This window comes from Pogoniulus pusillus, chromosome 4 (assembly GCF_015220805.1).
Source record: "Pogoniulus pusillus isolate bPogPus1 chromosome 4, bPogPus1.pri, whole genome shotgun sequence".
NCBI classification, from domain to species: Eukaryota; Metazoa; Chordata; class Aves; order Piciformes; family Lybiidae; genus Pogoniulus; species Pogoniulus pusillus.
In genome coordinates, this window is record NC_087267.1 from 3,663,328 (window position 1) to 3,683,836 (window position 20,509).

The following is a 20,509-nucleotide window of genomic DNA, read 5'->3' on the forward strand; positions in this document are numbered from 1 at the left end:
CTACAAAGGGGCAAGTTGTGACTGAAGTTCTTTTCCCTTGCATGGCCTATACAGCTGCCTTTTGAGTGGATGCCTTAATGCCTCAAATGGCATCTGCTTCCACTCCTGTCTTTCTTTCAGGCACAGCACCAGCATGGTATCTCCACAAAATCTGCTCACAGATTAATTTAAGATCTGCAGAAGCTTCAGTACCTGCATGTTTCCATCTCACAAGTTCCCTAAGCTCAGAAGAGGAAATAAAGGATTACAAGAAGTCTTATTTCTGTGGGAAAGAGCTAAAAATGGGTAGCCAGGACACTTTTGAGATGCTACCACCAGCAGCAACTCAGGAGAGGTTTGTGTGCTCAGCTGTAACTCCACCAGAACAACAACTGATTTTGTGAAACAGCTACACACGATGCTGAGAGACAGCACAAACCCCCTCACTACTTCTGCCACCTATGCTTCTACTTGTGCCATGTATAAACAGTTTCAGCCTCTCCAGGCACCAGCTAAGGACTCTGTTGTGCCACACGACTCTTAACAGCAATGAAAAAGGAGGTAAAGAGCTTAAGGAACACCACCCCTTGCAGAAGCTTCCTCCAAGAGGCTACTCTTACATCAGTAATGCGGACCCAAAAGCAAAAAGTAAAAATTCCTTGTGCACATTTGTGAGTTGTGTAAGCATTCAAATAAAAACCAAAGGTAAGTTATTTTGCTCAGATAATTCTTTTTTTCCTCTGGAGACAAATGTAAAATGACATGTGACTTTGAAAATAAGTCATTTTCATTAAGAGAAAAAAGAGAGACAACATCACGGTTCAAGGCAAAAGAACAAACTGAAAGTGAAGAACAAAACCTCCTTGGAAGAAGAGCTTTAATTGCACAGACTCTGCAGGGAATTTGAAATGGCACACACAACTCTACTTGCATGGGCATTTGCTAAATAGGTCTGTGTGTTCTGTTGTGCAAAGTAATGAAAGAGAGAGATAAGTACTTCAGCCTGCACAGGGCTTGGATACCTTCCCAGAATTCAGGTCACAAGCAAAGACTCTCGTAAGCAATGAAGGGTACCAGAGCAAACACTTCCATGAAACTGTTTGGCCAGACAGGCAAATGCAGAAAATTAAATGGTGCACTTTACACTTTTTACTGGCAATACAAAAGTGCAACTAGTTCACAGCAAACTTCAGTCACTCACCCACTTTCACACAATATCACTCCATGTCAAGACTGGAATTTTCAATGCATGAAGTACATGCTAAGTATAACAGTATCTGTTAACTGAGGGAAAAAAAAGAAAACAGAGAAGAAGAAAAGTCCTTCTACCCACATTTGCTTTCAGACAAGTTCTCTAGAGAACAGCCAAAGCATCCTGAAGTCCACTAGAGAAAGTCCATTGGATTTCATAGAATTATCAGGGCTGAAAGGGACCTCCAGGATCATCCAGTTCCAACCCCTCTGCCACGGGCAAGAACACCTCTGACTACATCAGGATGCTCAGAGCCACACCCAGTCTGGCCTTAAAAAACCTCCAGGGATGAAGCTTCCACCACCTCCTTGGGCAACCTCTTCCAGTGTCTCACCACCCTCATGGTAAAGAATGTCTTCCTAACATCCAGTCTGAATCTACCCAGTTCTAGTTTTGTTCCATTTCCCCTAGTCCTATCACTACCTGACACCCTAAAAAGTCCCTCCCCAGCTCTCCTGTAGGCCCTCTTCAGATACTGGAAAGCCACAATAACATAATTCTGGGAGCCTTCTCTTCTCCAGACTGAATAACCCCATCTCTCAGACTCTCCTCAGAGGAGAGAAGCTCCAGCTCTCTGATCACCCTCGTGGCCCTTCTCTGGACACACTCCAGCATGTCCAGATTTTTCCTGTAACAGGGGCTCCAGAGTTGGATGCAGTACTCCAGGTGGGAGTACTGCAGAGCAGAGTAGGGGGCGAGAATCACCTCTCTTGACCTGCTGGCCACACGTCTCTTGATGCAGCCCAGGACACAATTGGCTTTCTGGGCTGAAAATGCACACTGGCAGCTCATGTTGAGTTTCTCATTCACAGTCACACTATGAGAAAAGGAGCTTCACATTCAGTCTAAATACATCTAAACTCTAAAGCCTATCTGCTTTATCCTGCAACAGATGACCATTAGGCTGCAGTTGCTAGACTTCAGGTTAGGCAAATATTTACACCATCTGTCCATTAGCAGCAGCCATCTTCAAATCTCCAATGGAACAGTAGGTAAAAAAGGGGAGAATTGAAATTAATAATTACCCAACATACCAGTGTTTACAAATAGGTTTGCTTAACACATGCCCAGCTAAGTGGTATCAATAAACATCATCTTAAAAGCACTTGTATGCAGACAGGTATTGTTTTGTGATCTCTTCAGCCATCACAGCCATGAAAGAAGAAGTTTAAAAGGGCATGGAAAATACTGAAGATTGGATTGATGGCATCATCTCAAAGCCAATCCAGGCAGTCCTGACAAAGAAAACATAACAGGTAGTGGAAGAAAAGATGGTTAAAAAAACCCTTCTGCATTCATAGGTATGCTGCTTTAATAACACAGACTCAGGAGTCCTTCCAGATCAGGTCAGTTTCATTTTCTGATCTCCTACCAACCCATCACTTGCACCACTGCAATGTACATCATCATTTTCACCCAGCCACCAGACCCACTGAGGTAAAGCAACCCATGGCACTTATTGTCTGTGCAAACCTCCACTCCAGTTTCCACACAGGAGCCATCCTTCTCCTTGATGTTCAGCCCTCTGGACATCTCTCACACAGGAGATAAGCCTGACAGGCTGCCTGCCCAGCTCTCCACACGACTAACACCCAAACCACAGGGCTCACAACCTCCTCCTAGCCCCAGCAGTCCTTGCTCACACAGAAGCTCAACTGGGGCTTCTTTCCAGATGGCTTGGTCACAGAGATGTCTCATCCCCTACCCAGCTCATGGCAAAGCACTCTGGAAAGCAGGAGAGTAGCCTTTACCCCATAGCTGCAGCAGCAACGCCCTGTCCCAGTCTCTCTCCCTGTTAATGCTGCTGCACTATATCAGCATGAGGAACGTGCCCACTGGGAGCAGAGGCTCAGCTACGGTGGCACAGGAAGGCTGAAGCACATAAACGGGCTCTTACCTCTGCTCATACCATTCCCTTTGCTCAGGTACATGCAGGTGCTTGCACAGAGAAGCTTTAAGCCAGGGAAGAGACACAGGCTGTGTTGTTTCCCTTGGCCTTCCTTCCCTGAACAGGACACACACTGCATGCTCAGATGGCTAAGGCACACAGGTGCTCTTCCAGTCTGATGGCTGTTTATGGCAATTTTTCAGCTCTCCATAAAAAAACAAAGGACTTCACAATTAATTCCTAAAGGCAGAACCAAGAGTCATTGTAAGTAACTCTAAACATTTATACTCATTTCTCAGTGTTCTCCTGCATTACAGTTATCTAAGGCCTGAGTTCAGAAAGAGTCTTCAAACATCCAAATGCTTTCAGGTCTCAGCAGCGTCCTTCTGCTCCTGCTAATGCCACCCAGTCCACCGACAGCTGTCTATACTTGCTCCCTGTTTGTTTTAACAAAGTACCCAAAGCAGATTCACACATTAATAAGAGAGAGATCTAAGGGAACAGAGAAGGGAGGGAACGTCTCAGTGTCTCCTACAATAAAACCAATCCAGGTCAAAAACTAAATCTGATCTGCCAAATAAGGAGGCGCTTTTTAAACATGGTGTTTTTCTTATGTCAACAGCATACTCAGCTCTGCCATTTACCCCAATCCTGACTATGTTAGTGTCTTACTCATCTGGCTCCTGTTCTATTTTTCTGGAAAAGGAGAGGGCAGGAGGTAAAGGAGGTGGTAGGAGAAGAGGGAAGTTGTAAAAACTACCTTGCAGTTTGTCCCAGAAGCTTATTAGTAGATTACCTCCCTTTTTGAAAACAGAAGTTATGAAAAGGTCAGGAGCCAAAACACTGAAACATTCCCATTTTGTGATTAGAGAAAGGCAGGAGGAGTGCACAGCACAGCTCTCTTTCCTTCAAGTGGTCCAACAGCAAAGCAAGACCTCCTGCCATGAGGAGCTGCCTATTCCCTTGCTGCAGGTTGGTCTTCACCTACATTTCTGTATGTCTTCAGCTCACTAAAAGACACTTTCTCCCTCTCAGGCAGGCATTGTGTTCAAAAGCTGCCTGTATTTACACTTGTTAACACAGCAGCAACTGTCATGTCATAACCAACAAAGCCAAAAACAGCAAAGTGAAATCAAGGCACAAAGTTGGTTGCTGCAGTAATTACCACAGGCAGACAGTTCCAGCTGAGAAACAATTTGCGAAGCACCACAAAAACAGATATTGATGATACCTTTGTCAAACGTTAATAAATCCCTTCCAATCTCCTCTCAAAACTGGCAAGCAAGGGAACTTGCCTGCAGTTTTAAAAAGCAAGCAAAAGGCTTAAGACTCTGTTTCCATTAACACTTGCAATGGAAAACTCTAACTGCTTGAGACTGAAGTTAGTTAAGGCACAGAAAGAGAGCGCAGTTACCTTTTAGTGTAGCATAACATTAAAAATACATTTCAGCATGTTGAAATAGCACTCTCAACTTTATTCTTCTAAATGGATTCACTGGCCCATAAAACCTGTTACAGGGAACCACTGAGGGAGGCTTCCAAAGCCACAGAAAACAGGAAGAGCTAGAAATACACAAACACATCCACTTTTAAAATCAGGGATCTGCAAGCGAATCCAAGGTTTACATTACAATCCTACTTGGGATGCTACTTTTTGTCATATACTAAAGCACAAACTGATTTCTCCATTCAGTAAACTCTACTGCTTTCTCCTTATCTCCTTTCAGAAGTATTACTTTAAAGCAGACAAACCAAAATTGCACACACCCAAAACCTCCAGACTTTTCCATCTCTGCTTACCCATAGCATCCTCTATCCAGTTAAAATAGGCACAGTCTAAGGCATGTCTTCACTGTCCAACCTACCGAGACTCTCCCTCCTACAGCAGAGCTCCAGAAAGTAAACCAAACCCAGACAGGGCTTCTCTAGGTCACAGAATCACAAAACATTAGAGGTTGGAAGGGAAGTCCAGAGATCATCAAGACCAATCCCCCTACCAAAGCAGGATCACCTAGGGTAGTCCACACAGGAATGCATCCAGGCAAGTTTTGAAAGTCTTCACAGAAGGAGACTCCACAACCTCTCTGGGCAGCCTGTTCCAGTGCTCTGTCACCCTCACTGTAAAGAAGTTTCTCCTCATGTTGAGCTCAAACCTTCTATGTTCCAGTTTGTATCCACTGTTCCTGGTCTTATTACTGCGCACCACTGAAAAGATCATGGCCCCCTCCACTTGACACCCACGACTCAGAGATTTATAGACATTGATTAGATCCCCTCTCAGTCTTCTCTTCCTCACACTAAACAGCCCCAGGGCTCTCAGTCTCTCTCCATAGGGGAGATGCTGAAGTCCCTCAGTCATCCCTGTGGCTCTTCATTGTACTCTCTCCATCAGGTCCCTGTCTCCCCTGAACTGGGGAGCCCAAAATTCCAGGTGTGGTCTCACTAGGACAGAGTAGAGGGGGAGAAGAACCTCCCTAGTCCTCCTGGACACACTTTTCTTGCTGCACCCCAGGATACCATTGGCTCTCTTGGCCACAAGGGCACATTGCTGTCCCACGCAGAACTTGCTGTCCACCAGAACTCCAAGGTCTTTCTCCATAGAGCTGTTTTCCAGCAGGACAGCCCCCAACCTGTACTAGTGCCTGCTGTGATTTCTTTCTGGGTGCAGGACACTGCATTTGTCCATACTGAATTTCATGAGGCTTGCCTTTACCCTCTCTGTCCTGTCCAGATTTCATTGGATAGCTGTCAGCCACCCCCCCACTCCCCGTTTTGTATCATCAGTGAACTTGCTAAGGGTACACTCAATGCCCTCATCCAGGTCATTGATAAAGATATTGAACAAAACTGGGCCCTGTACTGACCCCTGAGGAACACCACTAAAGTTTTCACAAGTACAGTTCAGTAAAAGCTGTATTACACATTACAAGATTTGGCCAGCACTGTTTATAAAAGTCTAGCTAAAAGCACTCTCAATTTAAAACAGGACTCTTAAGTAAAATTCTATACAGGGGTCAAGGAGGCAAGATGGGAAAAGAAGAAAAGAAAAAAACAGGCAATGCTGGCATACAGGCATCCTTATGTGCTTCACTAAGCTGCTGCAAGTGCTCCTTGGAGCTATAAATCATTAAAAAAAGGAGTCTGCCATCACCTTCAGCTGTTGCAAGAAAAATCACTAGGTTTACAAATTTTGTTGTTGTTGTTTGCAATACCAGATCGTTTTCACAGAACAGCATTTCATCATCTTGTAAGGCAAACATCTACTTCACTAAAGGTCTATTATTGTCACAATTACAAGCTATATCTTCATACTCCAACAGTAACTTAGGAAAGGAAGGAGGAAACCACTGAAATATGCTTTGAAGAATATCCGGGGTCAGTATTTAGGGGTGGGGCAAGATATGTCTTTTAATTATGTTTTAATTAAATCAGCTGTGAGTTTTAAAGTTCAGAGCATTAGAAACTGCTTTGATATTTCACTTGGCATATCATCCTTCTAGTGTAGTATAAACAATCATGTTCCCCCCCCATCCTGAAATAAGCTTCCCACTGTGTGAAATCCTGGTGGAATATGCTCCACTAGCAACAGAACCTCTTTGATTTGATATTCATCAACTGCAAAAAAATCACTGGTTGTCCTACCCACCTAAACACTTAGCATTTATTTGGAGTGATGTTAGGTATGCTGTGATTAGGTCTAAAGTGTTGGAAATATCTATACTCTGTGCTAATACATATACTCTAGGCTGGCATCCAGCCTAATCTACAATGTGAAAAATTCACCACACTAAGCACATGAGCTGTCTGCTTCATTTCAGATGATCAAGAACGCTGACCACGGTGATAGAAAGGCATAAATCCCAGAGCCAATTCATCTCTTTAAGTCTCTGTGCACAAAGGATTGAGCTAGCAATAAGGGCATTATCTCAGTTCTTCTACTCTTTGAATAACTCAGTCTGAGTATTTTCTCAATAAGTCAGTTTCAACTTCAAGGACAGAATTAATCTTGTAGAAGATATTTTCTTGAATATACTCTAGTTAAATCATGTTGAGTTTAAGTAAATTGAATTTTTACATTATACTTCTTAAAATACTGTAAAAATAGCTCCTAGGCATGCAAGGGACCAACAGAAGTTCAGAGAAGTGGATCACATGGTAGGCTGAACACTAACACCCTTTTTCAAATTCTATGAAAACAAACTTGCTCCCATGAAAGCCAAATCAGACCCCAAACGATTCTTTGTAGCTGACTTAGTGAATGTTGAAAGAAGGTATTTAGATTTGTCAGTGATTCTGACAGTAGTGCAAGACAGAAAGGAAAAGGCAAACTAAATTGTACCCAAAGAATAAAACAGGTTCTCACTTGGCCAGGACTTTGAAGGAAAAAAAACAGAGGAAAAAGAAAAAACAACAAAACACCTCAATCATTCTGTTCAAAATAGTTCTTTACATACTGACAGCCACAGAACTCAAGGAAACACAGTTACGAAAGGCAACTCTTTACATAAATGAACACAACTTCAGGTTCAATGACAGCATAAAAAAGCATTTGAAAATGTGATGATCCAATTAAGAAGTTTATCTGACTGATGTCCACAAGCACTTGCTGTCTCCTCAAAGACATGCAGGGAGCAAGCTCTTACCACTACAATGATTTAAAAGGTGATTCAACTAAGAGTCACCTCCTCAGGAAATAATTAAATTGTATTAGCAAATAGAAAAACATAGTCCAGACTTTGAACTCTGCAATGGTCTCAATTCGTGAGAATATCTTATCTAGCTACTGTGAATCCAACCAGCTAGATTGTGGGATCCATTTAATAGGAGCTAAATGGATTTCATTACAGAAAGTATTGGCTGAGGTTCCTGTCAGTCAGGTCTAGTTGAGGATGTGCCTGCTGACTGGCAGGGGGCTTAGACTAGATGACCTTAGAATGGTCTGGGCTGGATGGGACCTCCAACGATTCCATGATTATCCCACACTGCATATCCTTTGAAAGGGAAAAAGGTGTTCCAGCAATCCAACAACTAAAGGCCCACTGAATATCCAGTTAAATATTCCCAGAATTTTGGATTAGCAGGTCAGGTTAAAATAAACAATGTGAAAAATGCAAACTGTCCTTAACATTGGATTTTACATCAAAAGTAGCTCAAATACTTAGAAAAAAATCTGCCAAGCCACCGTTTATGTAGCATTGTAGCACTGCATAAGAAAGGTGATGTATTAAGTTTGGTTCCATGGAAGCAGGAGTATCATGACCAGAGGAAGATTTCTTCAATGAAAGATGGAGTTCTCCTTAATAAAGCAGACTACTTTTGTGCAGACTACGTAGAAGTCTGGTTACTGCCTGCATCAGGTTGCCTGCACAAGTGATGCTTGCCTGACTCTGGTGTTTTTCCACTGCCAGTTTTTGTATATGGAGACCTGATGCAGCAACTGCTCCAAGTGTAAACTTCCAACGAAACTGTCCACTTCTGTCCAAACCACAAAACATCACTCCCTGGTGTGGAAACATGAACAGGCCTATTTTTCAGCCTACAGTTATAGTAGGATAGATATAATACTTTCTTTTTTCAGTCAGAGCTCTTGAAAGGCACCCAAGTCACAAATGAACTCCCCATCTCAAATAAGTCTTTCACTTATTTGATGCCTCACATCCAACCAGGACAATTTGCTCCAATTTGCTCTCAGCAGCTCCTATTTATCATCCTGCAACACGTGGAGCAAGGCTCCTGTATGAAGATTCCTTCCTTCTTGTCTATTAATTATAAAAGGAAAAAAAAAATCTAAATCTTCAACTGTTAGGTCCATACCACAGACTAAAGAATTGGAGCAGTTTTCAGGAGCACTACCTATTGAGGAATTCACTCCTGCACTATATAAAAGGTAAGAGCCATCACATGCATCACTAGATGACAGAACTAGATGATTCTTGAGGTCTCTTCCAGCCCTGACAACTAAATTATTTTTATTCTGTGACTCTAAGTATTCCTGCTGCTGCAAATGGGGAGCCTGCATGTTTGACAGGACTAAAATGAACTTTTCTCCTGCTCATATTTCTGTTTCTTGGTTTTCAACCTAGGTTACAATCCACCCTGACAAATCCAGAAATGCTTCTCCCCCCACTGCTTTCAAACTGAAAACACAGTGCCAAAGAAAAGGACCTGACCAGTCTGGAAAGTTTGGGAATCAGCTCCTGCAACTGGCTACAGAACCACAGAATGTTAGGGGTTAGAATGGGTCTCCAAAGCTCATTCAGTCCAACCCCTCTTCCAGAGCAGGATCACCTACACAGGAACACATCCAGGCAGGTTTTGAATAGCTCCACAGAGGGAGACTCCATAATCCTCGTGGGCAGCCAGCTCCTGTGTTCCCTCACCCTCAAACTGAAAACATTTTTTCTCCTCTTTGCACAGAACTTCCTACGCCTCAACTTCCACCCACTGCCCCTTGTCCTGCCGTACTGGGCATCACCAAGCACAGCCTGGCTCCATGCTCTTGGCACTCACCCTTAACATGTTTATCAACACTGATGAGGTCCCCTCTCAGTCTTCTCCTCTCCAAGCTACAGAGCCCCAGCTCCTTCAGGCTCTGCTCATGAGGAAGATGTTCCACTTCCTTCAGCATTTTTGGGGCTCTGCGCTGAACTCTTTCAAGCAGCTCCCTGAGGTCCTTCTTGAACTGAGGGGCCCAGAACTGGACACAATATTCCAGATGCAGCCTCACCAGGGCAGAGTAGGGTGGGAAGAGATCCTTTCTTGGCCTACTAACCACAGCCCTTCTAACACTTCAGAATGGCATTGGCCTTCTTGGCCACAGGAGCACATTGCTGGCACATGTTCAATCTTCCATCCACCAGGACTCCCAGGATGTATTTGCTGTGCACTTTAGGCACAGTCTGGGTCACTTGCCATGTGTCACCTTTCCTACTACTAGCAAACTAATCAGAGACATAAAGAAAGTCAATGTATTTACACTCTACCTCTAATGTAAGATGCCTGTCTATGTCTAGACTATAAAATCTTTGCACACATCAGTAACAAAGTAAAAGAAACCGTAACACAATAGTTCAAATTACACCCATTGTGAAAAAAAATTGCTTGCTGTCCTCACACCACTGAACCTTCAACTCACTCATTTCAGATTTTAGGACAAACAATGACGGTCAAGTCAACCATTATGCAACACACAACCACCGTATTTTTGATCTTTTAAGCAGTGCCAAAGAATATGCCAGTTTCTGTACACGTAAGCACTGTTGGCCATGCTGAAATCCCTAGTGCAGTTCCTAGTTTATATAGCTTCACTGCATGCTTCTCAGATGAACCATAAAGATATTTCACAACAAAAACCAGTAGCTCTGAACAAAAAGACTTTCATACTCTTAGCTTACATAAGCTGCTGGTGAGCTGATCAGCCAGATGAACAGAGTTCTCTCCTGAGAAGTAGAATTCTTCAGAAGATAGTAAAGCAGCAAAAGTAGTGCTCTAAGTAAAATATATGAACTAAGCTCTTCCAAGTTTACAGTCTAGGATGATCCTAGGCACAACTATATGTAAGAAGTCACTAAGGAGAAGTCCTCTATAACAGAGTTCACTAAACATCAACAAAGGCTTTATGCTACTTTTGCAGTATTAACAATCTTTTCTTCAGAGACAGCAAGTTAAACCATGGGATCCCTGCTTCAGTGGTAATAACATTCAGCACTTGATTATTCAGCAAACTATTTACAAAATCACACAATATGTCTGGTTGGAAGAGAACTGTTGTGGAGGGCCTGTAGGCTAGAAAATAGGTTTATTTACACCTTGCCCTGCCTGGACATGTTTTTCTGCCCAAAGACTCCCCTGAAGCTTGCACACTAGTAATAGGCTGTGACATAGCCCTGGAGGGTGACTGATAATTAATAAGACTTGTGAGTAAATGCTTTAATGCCTCTGTAATATCTATTGCCTCTGCCATAAAGCAGAAAGAGTTTTCAGCCCACTCTGCTAGGCGAATAGTATATAAACCCCAAGTGGCACTAAGCCGCGGGGGAAAATCCTCTCTCTGTTTATAGTTTGAATATTTGCTAGTTATTAATAAGTTATGGTGTGGTATTAATCCTAGAATGTTTCCATGACCGTGTAGAATCCTTTTAATATTAAATACAGTGGTTAGGGATCCACAGTTATGATCCCAGCTATGATGGGGATCTCAGTTCATGCTGCTCAAGTGACAACGAATCCAGCTGCCCAGATTACAGCGTCAGCGATGAAGAGTGGTTTTACTCACCAGAAGAAATACCTAAGGAGGAGCTGGATGAATTGGTAGACACAATATACAGGCCGAGATTAAAAGTGGAGGAAATAGCTTCTCTAATATTGAGACACACTGCTGACAGCTATCAATCAATACTCACAGTCCCCTCTCCAATTTGCAGCTTCCCAACTACACATCCAGAAGTCTGTAATTTCCCATGGGGTTGTTGTGACCCAGATTATCTTCAGTCACAGCAGAATTTCACCTTCACTTTTTATTATTTCCAATTAATAAAATTTAAATGGCTTTAGAATGATCATACCAACTGGACAATGCAAGCAAGATCACAGCTACAATGGCTGTACACTATGAGGAAGAGGATAGCACAGCTAGCCATTGTGCATCCATATACTTGATCACACCTTGGATCAAGTAGGAGACAGAACACTAGACAAGCACAGGGATAAAATATTACAGACAAATGCCTTTGTAATTTGCTCCTGCTGTATTATTGTATATAATTTCTAAAAGAAATGCACTTGCAAACATCATTTTTCCACAATTACTCTGTGGGTAAAGAGTGAGACAGAGAAGCTGACAAGCAGCGCACCAAGCATTAACACTTGGTGCTTCCTCTGAGGCAGACGAACCACTCCTGCTTTTACTATTATTTTGAGTATACCACAGATTCCCCAGTGTACGGAAACACAAATTCCTTTCCAGCACCCACAGAGATGAGTAACTAGAAAGTGATCTTAATTGCTACATAAATCACATGTGGCTGCTTAGGCACAGCCAAATACATGCCTGCATAGCAAGCACTCTCCTCAAAAGTGTCTGCAGTATTTCATCAACCTCACAAAACTGCAAGTGTGCTGAAAAAACAGAAGGGAAACAGTAATTACTCATCCCAAGTATATTCATATCTGCCTACAGAAAGGTATAGGCTTTTTTACAGGCACCTAAACACATATAAAAACCTGATAATATTGTCATCTGGTAAGTGCTGTAGAGAAACTGCAGGGGATGACAGCACACTGTGCTAGTTTCTCCCACCAGGGCGTGTCCCAAGTCTATGGGATGTGCCCACTTTAAGACCTTTCCTGAACGCTGGCCTCAAAAGGTACAAATCTCTGAGCGTGTGTGGGGGGGTGTTCTGGAGTTTTTTTGTTTGTTTTTGTTTGGGTTTTGTTTTGTTTGTTTGGAGGGTTCATTTGTTTGTTTTTAAAATAGAAATACCTTTTGTGTGTGTGTATACAGGCATACATTAAACTCCTACTATTTCTACCTGGGAGAAAAGTGCAGTACACACTGAATAGTAATTCCAGTGTGCCGCCTGCCGATGTCCCAAGGACCTTTACTGTATCTGTCCCCAAGGAGAGTTGAAGGACAGAGATCTGTCACTCTTCTTTCTTCCTGATGCTTATATTGCTTGGCTTGGCTCACAGGTATACTGCCACAACACCGCATTACAGATCTACCACCTCATCTAAAATCCTCTGTTGATCAGTTTATTTGCAGCTGCTAATCCATCACTGGAGCTGCAGGGTTTTTACATGAGAGATGAACTGCAGGATCAGTTTTTACTTCAGTTTTCCTTCATTATTTTGCACTTCAGCAGTGGCTGGCTGTCAGACAGCAAAAATTTCTTCAAAAAAATCTTATTCTGATACATATTTTACACACATATCTACAGCTGAACTAAGATATCAGGAAAAGAGAGTACCAAATTCTCTCCTTCCTTATGTAACTGTTTCGGGGGGTCAGTATTCAGTCTCTTTAGTGATGATCCTGAGCTCAGTGGTTCTGCAGAGCACTTCCCTCAATTCAAACTGCTCAACTGAAACTCCTGGCATCTCCATGGCTATTCACATGTATCTAACGAGGGTCAGTATTCAGTCTCTTTAGTGATGATCCTGAGCTCAGTGGTTCTGCAGAGCACTTCTCTCAATTCAAACTCCTCAATTGAAACTCCTGGCATCTCCATGGCTATTCACATGTATCGAATGAAGCTTAAGTCTAAACACTTTGGACCATATAGGTAGCCAACACTTTCTGGCTTCAGAGAAAGTCCAAAGCTCCAGATGTTCTACTCTTCTGCTGCTGCTCTTAAAGCTACAGGGTTATTACACCACTTATACCACAGAACACTCACACACAGTAGGTACTCCTGATCTTGCCAGCAAAAAGCCTAGGCACTATACTCCACTACTCAGAGAGGTAAATAATTTTTTTCCTCCAAATGTAAAAATAAAAAAATCCAGTGTTTACCTGGCAATGTTCAAACCAATGCCAGTGATAAAGCTAGTAAGATACTGCTGGTGGTCCAAATGTTTATGCTTACAGAGAAGTAACTGCATCTAATACAGTGCTAAGACAGCAGACTGAAGAAGAGTTGAAAGTAAGAGTTAGTCAAGTAGTCTGAATACAACCTGCTGCCGTTGCTGTGCACATGGCACCTACAATGAGGAACACAGCACCACTCAGTAGATGTTTTAGTGACTCAAACTCTTCTTGGGACAGTACATTAATCCATCTCTCAAACTTGTCTCTTAAATTTGCATGTGCTAGCAGTTACCATTTCACATAGCTAAGTCCCCAGATCCTGAATTGATGATTCTAAGAATCAGCAGCAATGATAAATCAGTGTACAGCAACCTCTAACCTCCAGTGGCTGAGAAACTTCAGAAGGGAACTCAGAGTTGCCCTCAAAACGGCCACCACACTCCCTTAAGCTACTGACACGCTCGCACCACACCGAGTGCTCCAAGAATGAGGAAGAAATGTAAAATAAGGATGGCTAGTTTACTCTATGACAGTGACACAGGCTTAAAATAGACACAATATCTACCCTGCTCGTTCCCTCGGCTCTTAACTTCCAAGCATTTCAGCTGTGACAATGTTTGCCTCATAATATCCACCAACTGCCACAAAGATTTAAAAAGAAAAAAAAAAATCAGTGGATATTTTTAGTTGTTTGGGTTTTCTCTTAAGTAAGTTTCATGTCAAACATAAACCTAAACTTCTTGGCTCCAAAGCAAGCCTATAATTAGAATTCTCATTTGTTCTGCTAGTCAGGAGAGCCATTTTCCCTAAGGAATGTTACTGAAAGGAAACCTGGGAAGAATTGTAATGGACAAACAACGTGGAACTTATTAATAATGGACACTGGTAACACACAGACATCTCAACTAGACCTAAGCAGTTACAAATTGTATTCTATCCCTAGAAACCATTTACTTTCCAAATAAAATGTCTTTTTTGTCTCTTCCTCTCAATGAAGTGCCCTAACCCACTGCGAAAACTCACGTGGAACAGACCTAAAAAAGGGCTTCTACACTCACTAGGCTGTCTACTTTTTCACGCTTGCAGCAGTTCACTTATTAAAAACAAAACAGAGCAAAGCAAAAACAAACAACCCACAACTCTTCCTGCAAACCTCTTCCTTCAACAGTGGAACGAGATGGCTGGTTACCATGCCGTGAGTAGTCAGGGAAGAGACTTTCACTCTGTGCCTTTTGCCTCTCTCCCCTTCATGCCTCTCCTGCTCTTTCATATCCGTTTTTCATTGTCAGCTTTCTTATGAATTTCCTTTCCCACTCCCCCCACACCTGCAAATTCCACTAACGTGCAGAAAATACGGCCACAAAAACAATGTCATGGCAGGAGGCACTGGGTGAGGGTACAGGGGAAGGAACTACGACAGCAGGTCTGAATGCCGTGAAGATCAAGACCAGTAAGGGGAAGAGGGAAGGTGAAATCAGACTTCAGACACAGAAGGCCCTGCACTGATAGTGAAGCAACAAACACATTCTCAGGTGCAGGAGGTAAGTGTGCAGTTCTGGAAACTGCCAAGAGCAGCAATTGCATTTTTCTTGAAAGCAGAGGATTTTTTTTTCCCTTCAGAATCATAGAATCAACCAGGCTGAAAAAGATCTCCAAGATCATCCAGTCCAATCTAGCACCCAGCCCCAGCCAATCAACCAGACCATGGCAGTAAGTGCCTCAGCCAGGCTTTGCTTCAACAACTCCAGGGATGGCGACTCCACCTCCCTGGGCAGCGCATTCCAATGCCAATCACTCTCTCTGGCAACAACTTCCTCAACATCCAGCCTAGACGTCCCCTGGCACAACTTGAGACTGTGTCCCCTTGTTCTGTTGCTGCTTGCCTGAGAGAAGAGACCAACTCCACCTCGCTACAATCTCCCTTCACGTAGTTGTAGAAGCAATGAGGTCACCCCTGAGCCTCCTCTTCTCCAGGCTGCACACCCCCAGCTCCCTCAGCCTCTCCTCACAGGGCTGTGTTCCAGGCCCCTCACCAGCCTTGTTGCCCTTCTCTGGACACATTCCAGTACCTCAACATCTCTCTTGAATTGAGGGGCCCAGAACTGGACACAGTACTCAAGGTGTGGCCTGACCAGTGCTGAGTACAGGGAAAGAATAACCTCCCTCGTCCTGCTGGCCACACTTCCTGATCCAGGCCAGGATGCCATTGCCTCTCCTGCCCATTGCTGGCTCATGTTTGGCTACTACCTAGCAGTACCCCCAGGGCCCTTTCTTCCTGGTTGCTCTCCAGCCGCTCTGTCCCCACCCTGTATCACTGCTTGCGGTTGTTGTGGCCAAAGTGTAGAATCCTGCACTTAACCTTGTTAAATCTCCTTGGCCTCTGCCCACCCATCCATCATGACAAGGTCACTCTGCAGGGCTCTCCTACCCTATATGAAATGGTGAGAGAGCATAAACACACAGTTACTTTTATTCTTTAAAGAGCAGAGCAGCACTGAAGCATCAAATTTCCTACCCCCAAGTTCTTTCTCATTATAAACCTGCAGCTCCCTCACATTTTGAGAGCAGATCTTTCATGACTCAGATGCTTGGTATAAGCTGAAGGATTTACCCTAACTGGAATCCAGGATCATCACAGCACCACCAGATTCCAAAACAGTGTTTCCTAAAGCACAATGGCATCCTCTCTCAGATCCCTCACACATAAAGGCAGGCAGAGAGATTTTGCCCATAGCCTCTTCTCATGTTCCTCATGCTTACAGTTAATGAAAGAGGATGTCAAACCACAGAGCAGGCAGAACCAAGCACAGAGATGTCCTGCAGTGCTTGCAGTGATTCTCACATAAGACATAAGCTTAATAAGAAAGGAAGGACGCTAACACAGCTGCCAGCCACAGCAGCTGGAAAGCCACTGTCCATCAAGCTGCCTGAGGAAGAAGAAATAGTCCAAGGATTTGCATCAACTCTGTTCAAAGTGGGAGAACACAAGGAACTGACACATGTGAAGGAGGAAGCACAGCAGACATGTGCGGGAAGATGTGTATCCTTCCAACACAGAGCACGGCTTGTGGGGCAGGCACAACTGCCTTCCCTTTTCCTCAAGTGACGGGGGTCAGCGGGAGGAAGGAGGGAGAGAAAGGGGTCAGCTTTCCAAAGTTTGCTAAACAGCTTATTTTGTTATTTTCTCTGGAAGCAATGGACAATTTCCAGTGGCTTGTTCACCCAGAAGCACAGGCCTGATCTTGCAGAGGCCATGACCATGGTTAACTTTACATCACATGAGCAGTCACACTGACAGGACAGAAGTATTTCCAGTTCCTCCTTTTGCATTTATTTGAGTCACTGCAAACATGAAACAGGACTACACTGAGCTTAACCTAGCTTTTGATACTTAAATTTTCCAACATCCACAGAAGCAAATCTTAAGTAAAGCTAGACTTCCACGAACACCACCAGAGCATAAAGCAGTCTCTATTTTATGCACCTGGCTCTGAGATTGAAGTATTTCTTGCTTAGGAAATTGCTGTGAGGCCATTGCTTGGCCCCGGAACACCATGCTGGGTGTCATATGCTGTAATGGTGTTTATGCTTCCATATTTTAGGAGAGAGAGATTAAGAGACAAATCTTTAACCACCCTACAGAAGGTGAACATCATAGACAAAGTCTACAGGTACTATCACAAGATCTTTATACCAGAATTGGTTTTGATCCATTAATCTTGCTTTAGCTGCAAGAAGCTGAGGTACATAATTAAGTCCATCCCTGCCCCATTTCATGGAAGCCAGAACTTTACCCAGCTACTTAACTGCCCTTGAAATTTTATTTTCTTTAGAAATGCACACAAAACAAGTCCCTAAACAAAAGAAAACACTACTACTGAGTTTTTCTGCAGGCACAGCTGCAAGTCAAATGCTCTAACCCATTTCTTCCCCAGCACAGAGACACCAAAGACAACAACTGCCAGCACTCAATGCTTCTAAAAGAAGGATAAAAATAAGAAGAGAAAACACACACTGCAAAGCTTAGTATCTGTACAGTTGTGAATAACTAACAGCTCCCCTCTTTTCACTCAAGGGGACATAGTGTGCATTTTTTTACTAAGCCTCAAATACAAACCAAAAGTAACATCCTCATCTGTACAAAGAGACTTATCACAATTGTTGTAGCTGGAAGAGGAAACTCACTCTTGCTGGCCACATGACTGTTGAGTTGACTCAGAAGCTCAAAGCAACTGGTTATAACTTCACAGCTAGAAACATGTAGCTGAGCATTTCTGACGCTGCAGAGTCAGCAACACAGATGAATTTGTTCTGGACTATTCAGTGCATACTTAAAACACGTACCCTGAAGCACCTCATCATCAGTATTCTTTAGGAAAGCACTACTAGAGCACAATATCAAATTTTAGGGTGTGGTTCTTTTTCCACCCACCCTTGCTTGAAAACACTAGCACCACACGCATCAGCTTACTTGCTGGCACAATTTACTACTTACATGACTAGTATTTAGTAAAATCACTCATAAAACAGCATTATAAACACGTGTTCTTAAGGATCTGAATCAAGGCTCAGGCTTTCTCACATCTCATGTCAAAGCAGCCACACAGCTATGAAGTCTCTGCTCCTACTGCACTATTGCTAGGTTGGACTGGATGATCTTGGAGGTCTCTTCCAACCTGGTTGATTCTATGATTCTATCACATCATGGCCCTCCTCCGTAATGGCCAAATAGGTCAGCAGACGAAGTTCAAGGACATCCAGCAAGTCCTACCAAGTTCCCCGGAGTCCCTCAGATTAGTAGGAGGCTGAAACTCAAGCTGGATGAGAAAAAGACAACCCTTGAGGAGGGCTGCCATGAGAAGCACCCTGCGGAAGCAGTCATAGTATGACACAAAGCTGGTCCCAGCTTATTTACACAAGGCGCCTGAGCTCAGGTGTAGGGAGAGGCTGTGCCCAGGCTCCCTGCCAAACTTTGCAAAGGAAGATAAAGCTCAAGAAAGCTCCGTGCACTTCCTTGAACAGAAGCATGGGTTTCCTGAGGGGCCGTTAGAGGGCTTAAGTTTTAAGTAAATCATAAACAGGGCATAACAGATGGAGAACCTCAGAGAAACAGCAACCAAGTTTGGCTTTCTACAGCACAACATAGCCTAGGAAAAAAGTCAGTGGGCAATGAACGGTGGGGCTTGTTGGGGAGGGAAGAGAGCGCACCACCAAGGTATGCAGACTTTGAGAGGCAAGTGTACAACAAGGTCTCCATTGCAGCAATAATATCGACACCAAAATCCACCAAACATCTGTACAATGAAACAGGCACTGAACAGAGAGAGGCCACAGATGCTGGTGCAAGCAGGTGAGTAAGTAATAAACCACCTCTAGAAAAGTGTCCCGCACTTTGGGAACAGAAAAGCCACAGCATCTGGACTGCTCTGCCAAAGAAACGTGGTATTTACCCTACCCGGTTTAAAGATTGCTCGGGATGGGTCAGGGACAGTTCGATTCTGCATCCCTGAACTCGAGTTTTAGTCCTAAGCGAAGGGGGCTGCTTCCCTTGTGACAAGGCTTCCTCAACACACCCATACTTCTCACTCTCTCTACATCACACAAACGGGGGTTCGCGTGGGGTTTGAGCAGTTCTTCACTGCAAAGGCCACTTGCAGTTGATTTCCCGAGCGTGAATGCTTAAACCAAGACACTTAAACACCTCCGAGGGCCTCCCTCTGCCAATAAAACAGCTGAAGAGCCTGTCATTCACCTGGAAATGAGCTCCTAGAGGAGTGGCAGACCCTGCCATACCTCAGCAGAGAGCTGCCCGCAGAGCCGATAGCAGGGCTGGTAGCACTGTTACTCACCACTGAAACATGTGAGTTCAGATCACATCCCCAGCTCGCCGGATTCCAGGGGGTCGGCCCTGCAGCTGGACTCCCTCACAAGCCGACTGCCGAGCAAGGCACCCCGGCGGACTCTTGAAACTATCGAGACCACTCCAGATAGGCTCTCGCCCGTAGTGGAGCCCCGCTCGAAGCCCAGGAAGAGCAGCCCTCCCTCGCCGCCTCCTCCCTGCTCCGGCACAGGGCCCGGGCGGCTCCCCGAGCTCGCCCCCGTGGGGGAGGGGGCGGCGGACACGTGGAGACCGAGGCCAGCGAGAGGAAGCCAGCACGGCCCGGCACAGCGGCTGCTGCCCCACATGGCGAGGCCGCCCCTCAGCCACGAACAAGGTACTTACTTCTGGGGCGACCCGCGTCTTGCCCGGCGGCCTCCTGAAGAAGGAGGTGCGGGCGGTGAAGAAGAACTCCTCGGACTCCTCCTCCTCCAAGCTGCTGTAGCCGCTGCTCATGCTGCTAGTCCAGGTCATCGGTGGCGGCTGCTAGTGACGATGGTGATGGGGCCCGGCGGCGGAGAGCGCCGTCCCGGCCGCCGCATGGGGCCCCGCCGCTGCCGCTCCTCTCCCCGGGTGCAGGAGGAGGAGCTGCGGCGGCTCTGGCGGCTCAGCTCCCGCCCTCTGCTCCCTTCCTGCTGCACAAGTTTCCGCGGGCAGCGCCGCTCGGAGCCCGGCCAGACGGCAACACCCCGCCCGCCCCGGGCGGCAGGTGAGGGGGCGGAGACCGCTGGCTTCCCGCCTCCGAAACTCCAGCCTGTGCGAGTTAGGCATGCCGGCGGCACGGCCAGCCCACCGGCCGAGCGCCGGGGCTCGGCTGCAGCGCCATGGGCGGAGGCGGCAGATCAAAGCACGGGTGTGGGCCGCAGTCTGCGACTCCGCTGGCCCTGTGCGGAGGCCTCGGCGTCCCCCACTCACTAATTACGGCAGCCTCGGGGGGATTCCTAAAGAGAGAAGTTCCCGAACTTTTCCCTAATAAATACCCGG

At 44.9% G+C, this 20,509-nt stretch overlaps 1 protein-coding gene across 1 annotated transcript in view; it reads right to left on the bottom strand.

Moving 5' to 3' along the window:
- Window positions 1-20,264, bottom strand: part of RASSF3 (Ras association domain family member 3) — a 57,035-nt gene extending 36,771 nt beyond the window's left edge. Inside the window, exon 1 of the mRNA XM_064141997.1 lies at window positions 19,871-20,264. Within this exon, the coding sequence (XP_063998067.1) occupies window positions 19,871-19,999 (129 nt within the window). The 5' untranslated portion in view covers window positions 20,000-20,264. The remainder of the gene's footprint in view (window positions 1-19,870) is intronic.
- Between the last annotated feature and the right edge of the window lie 245 nt (window positions 20,265-20,509).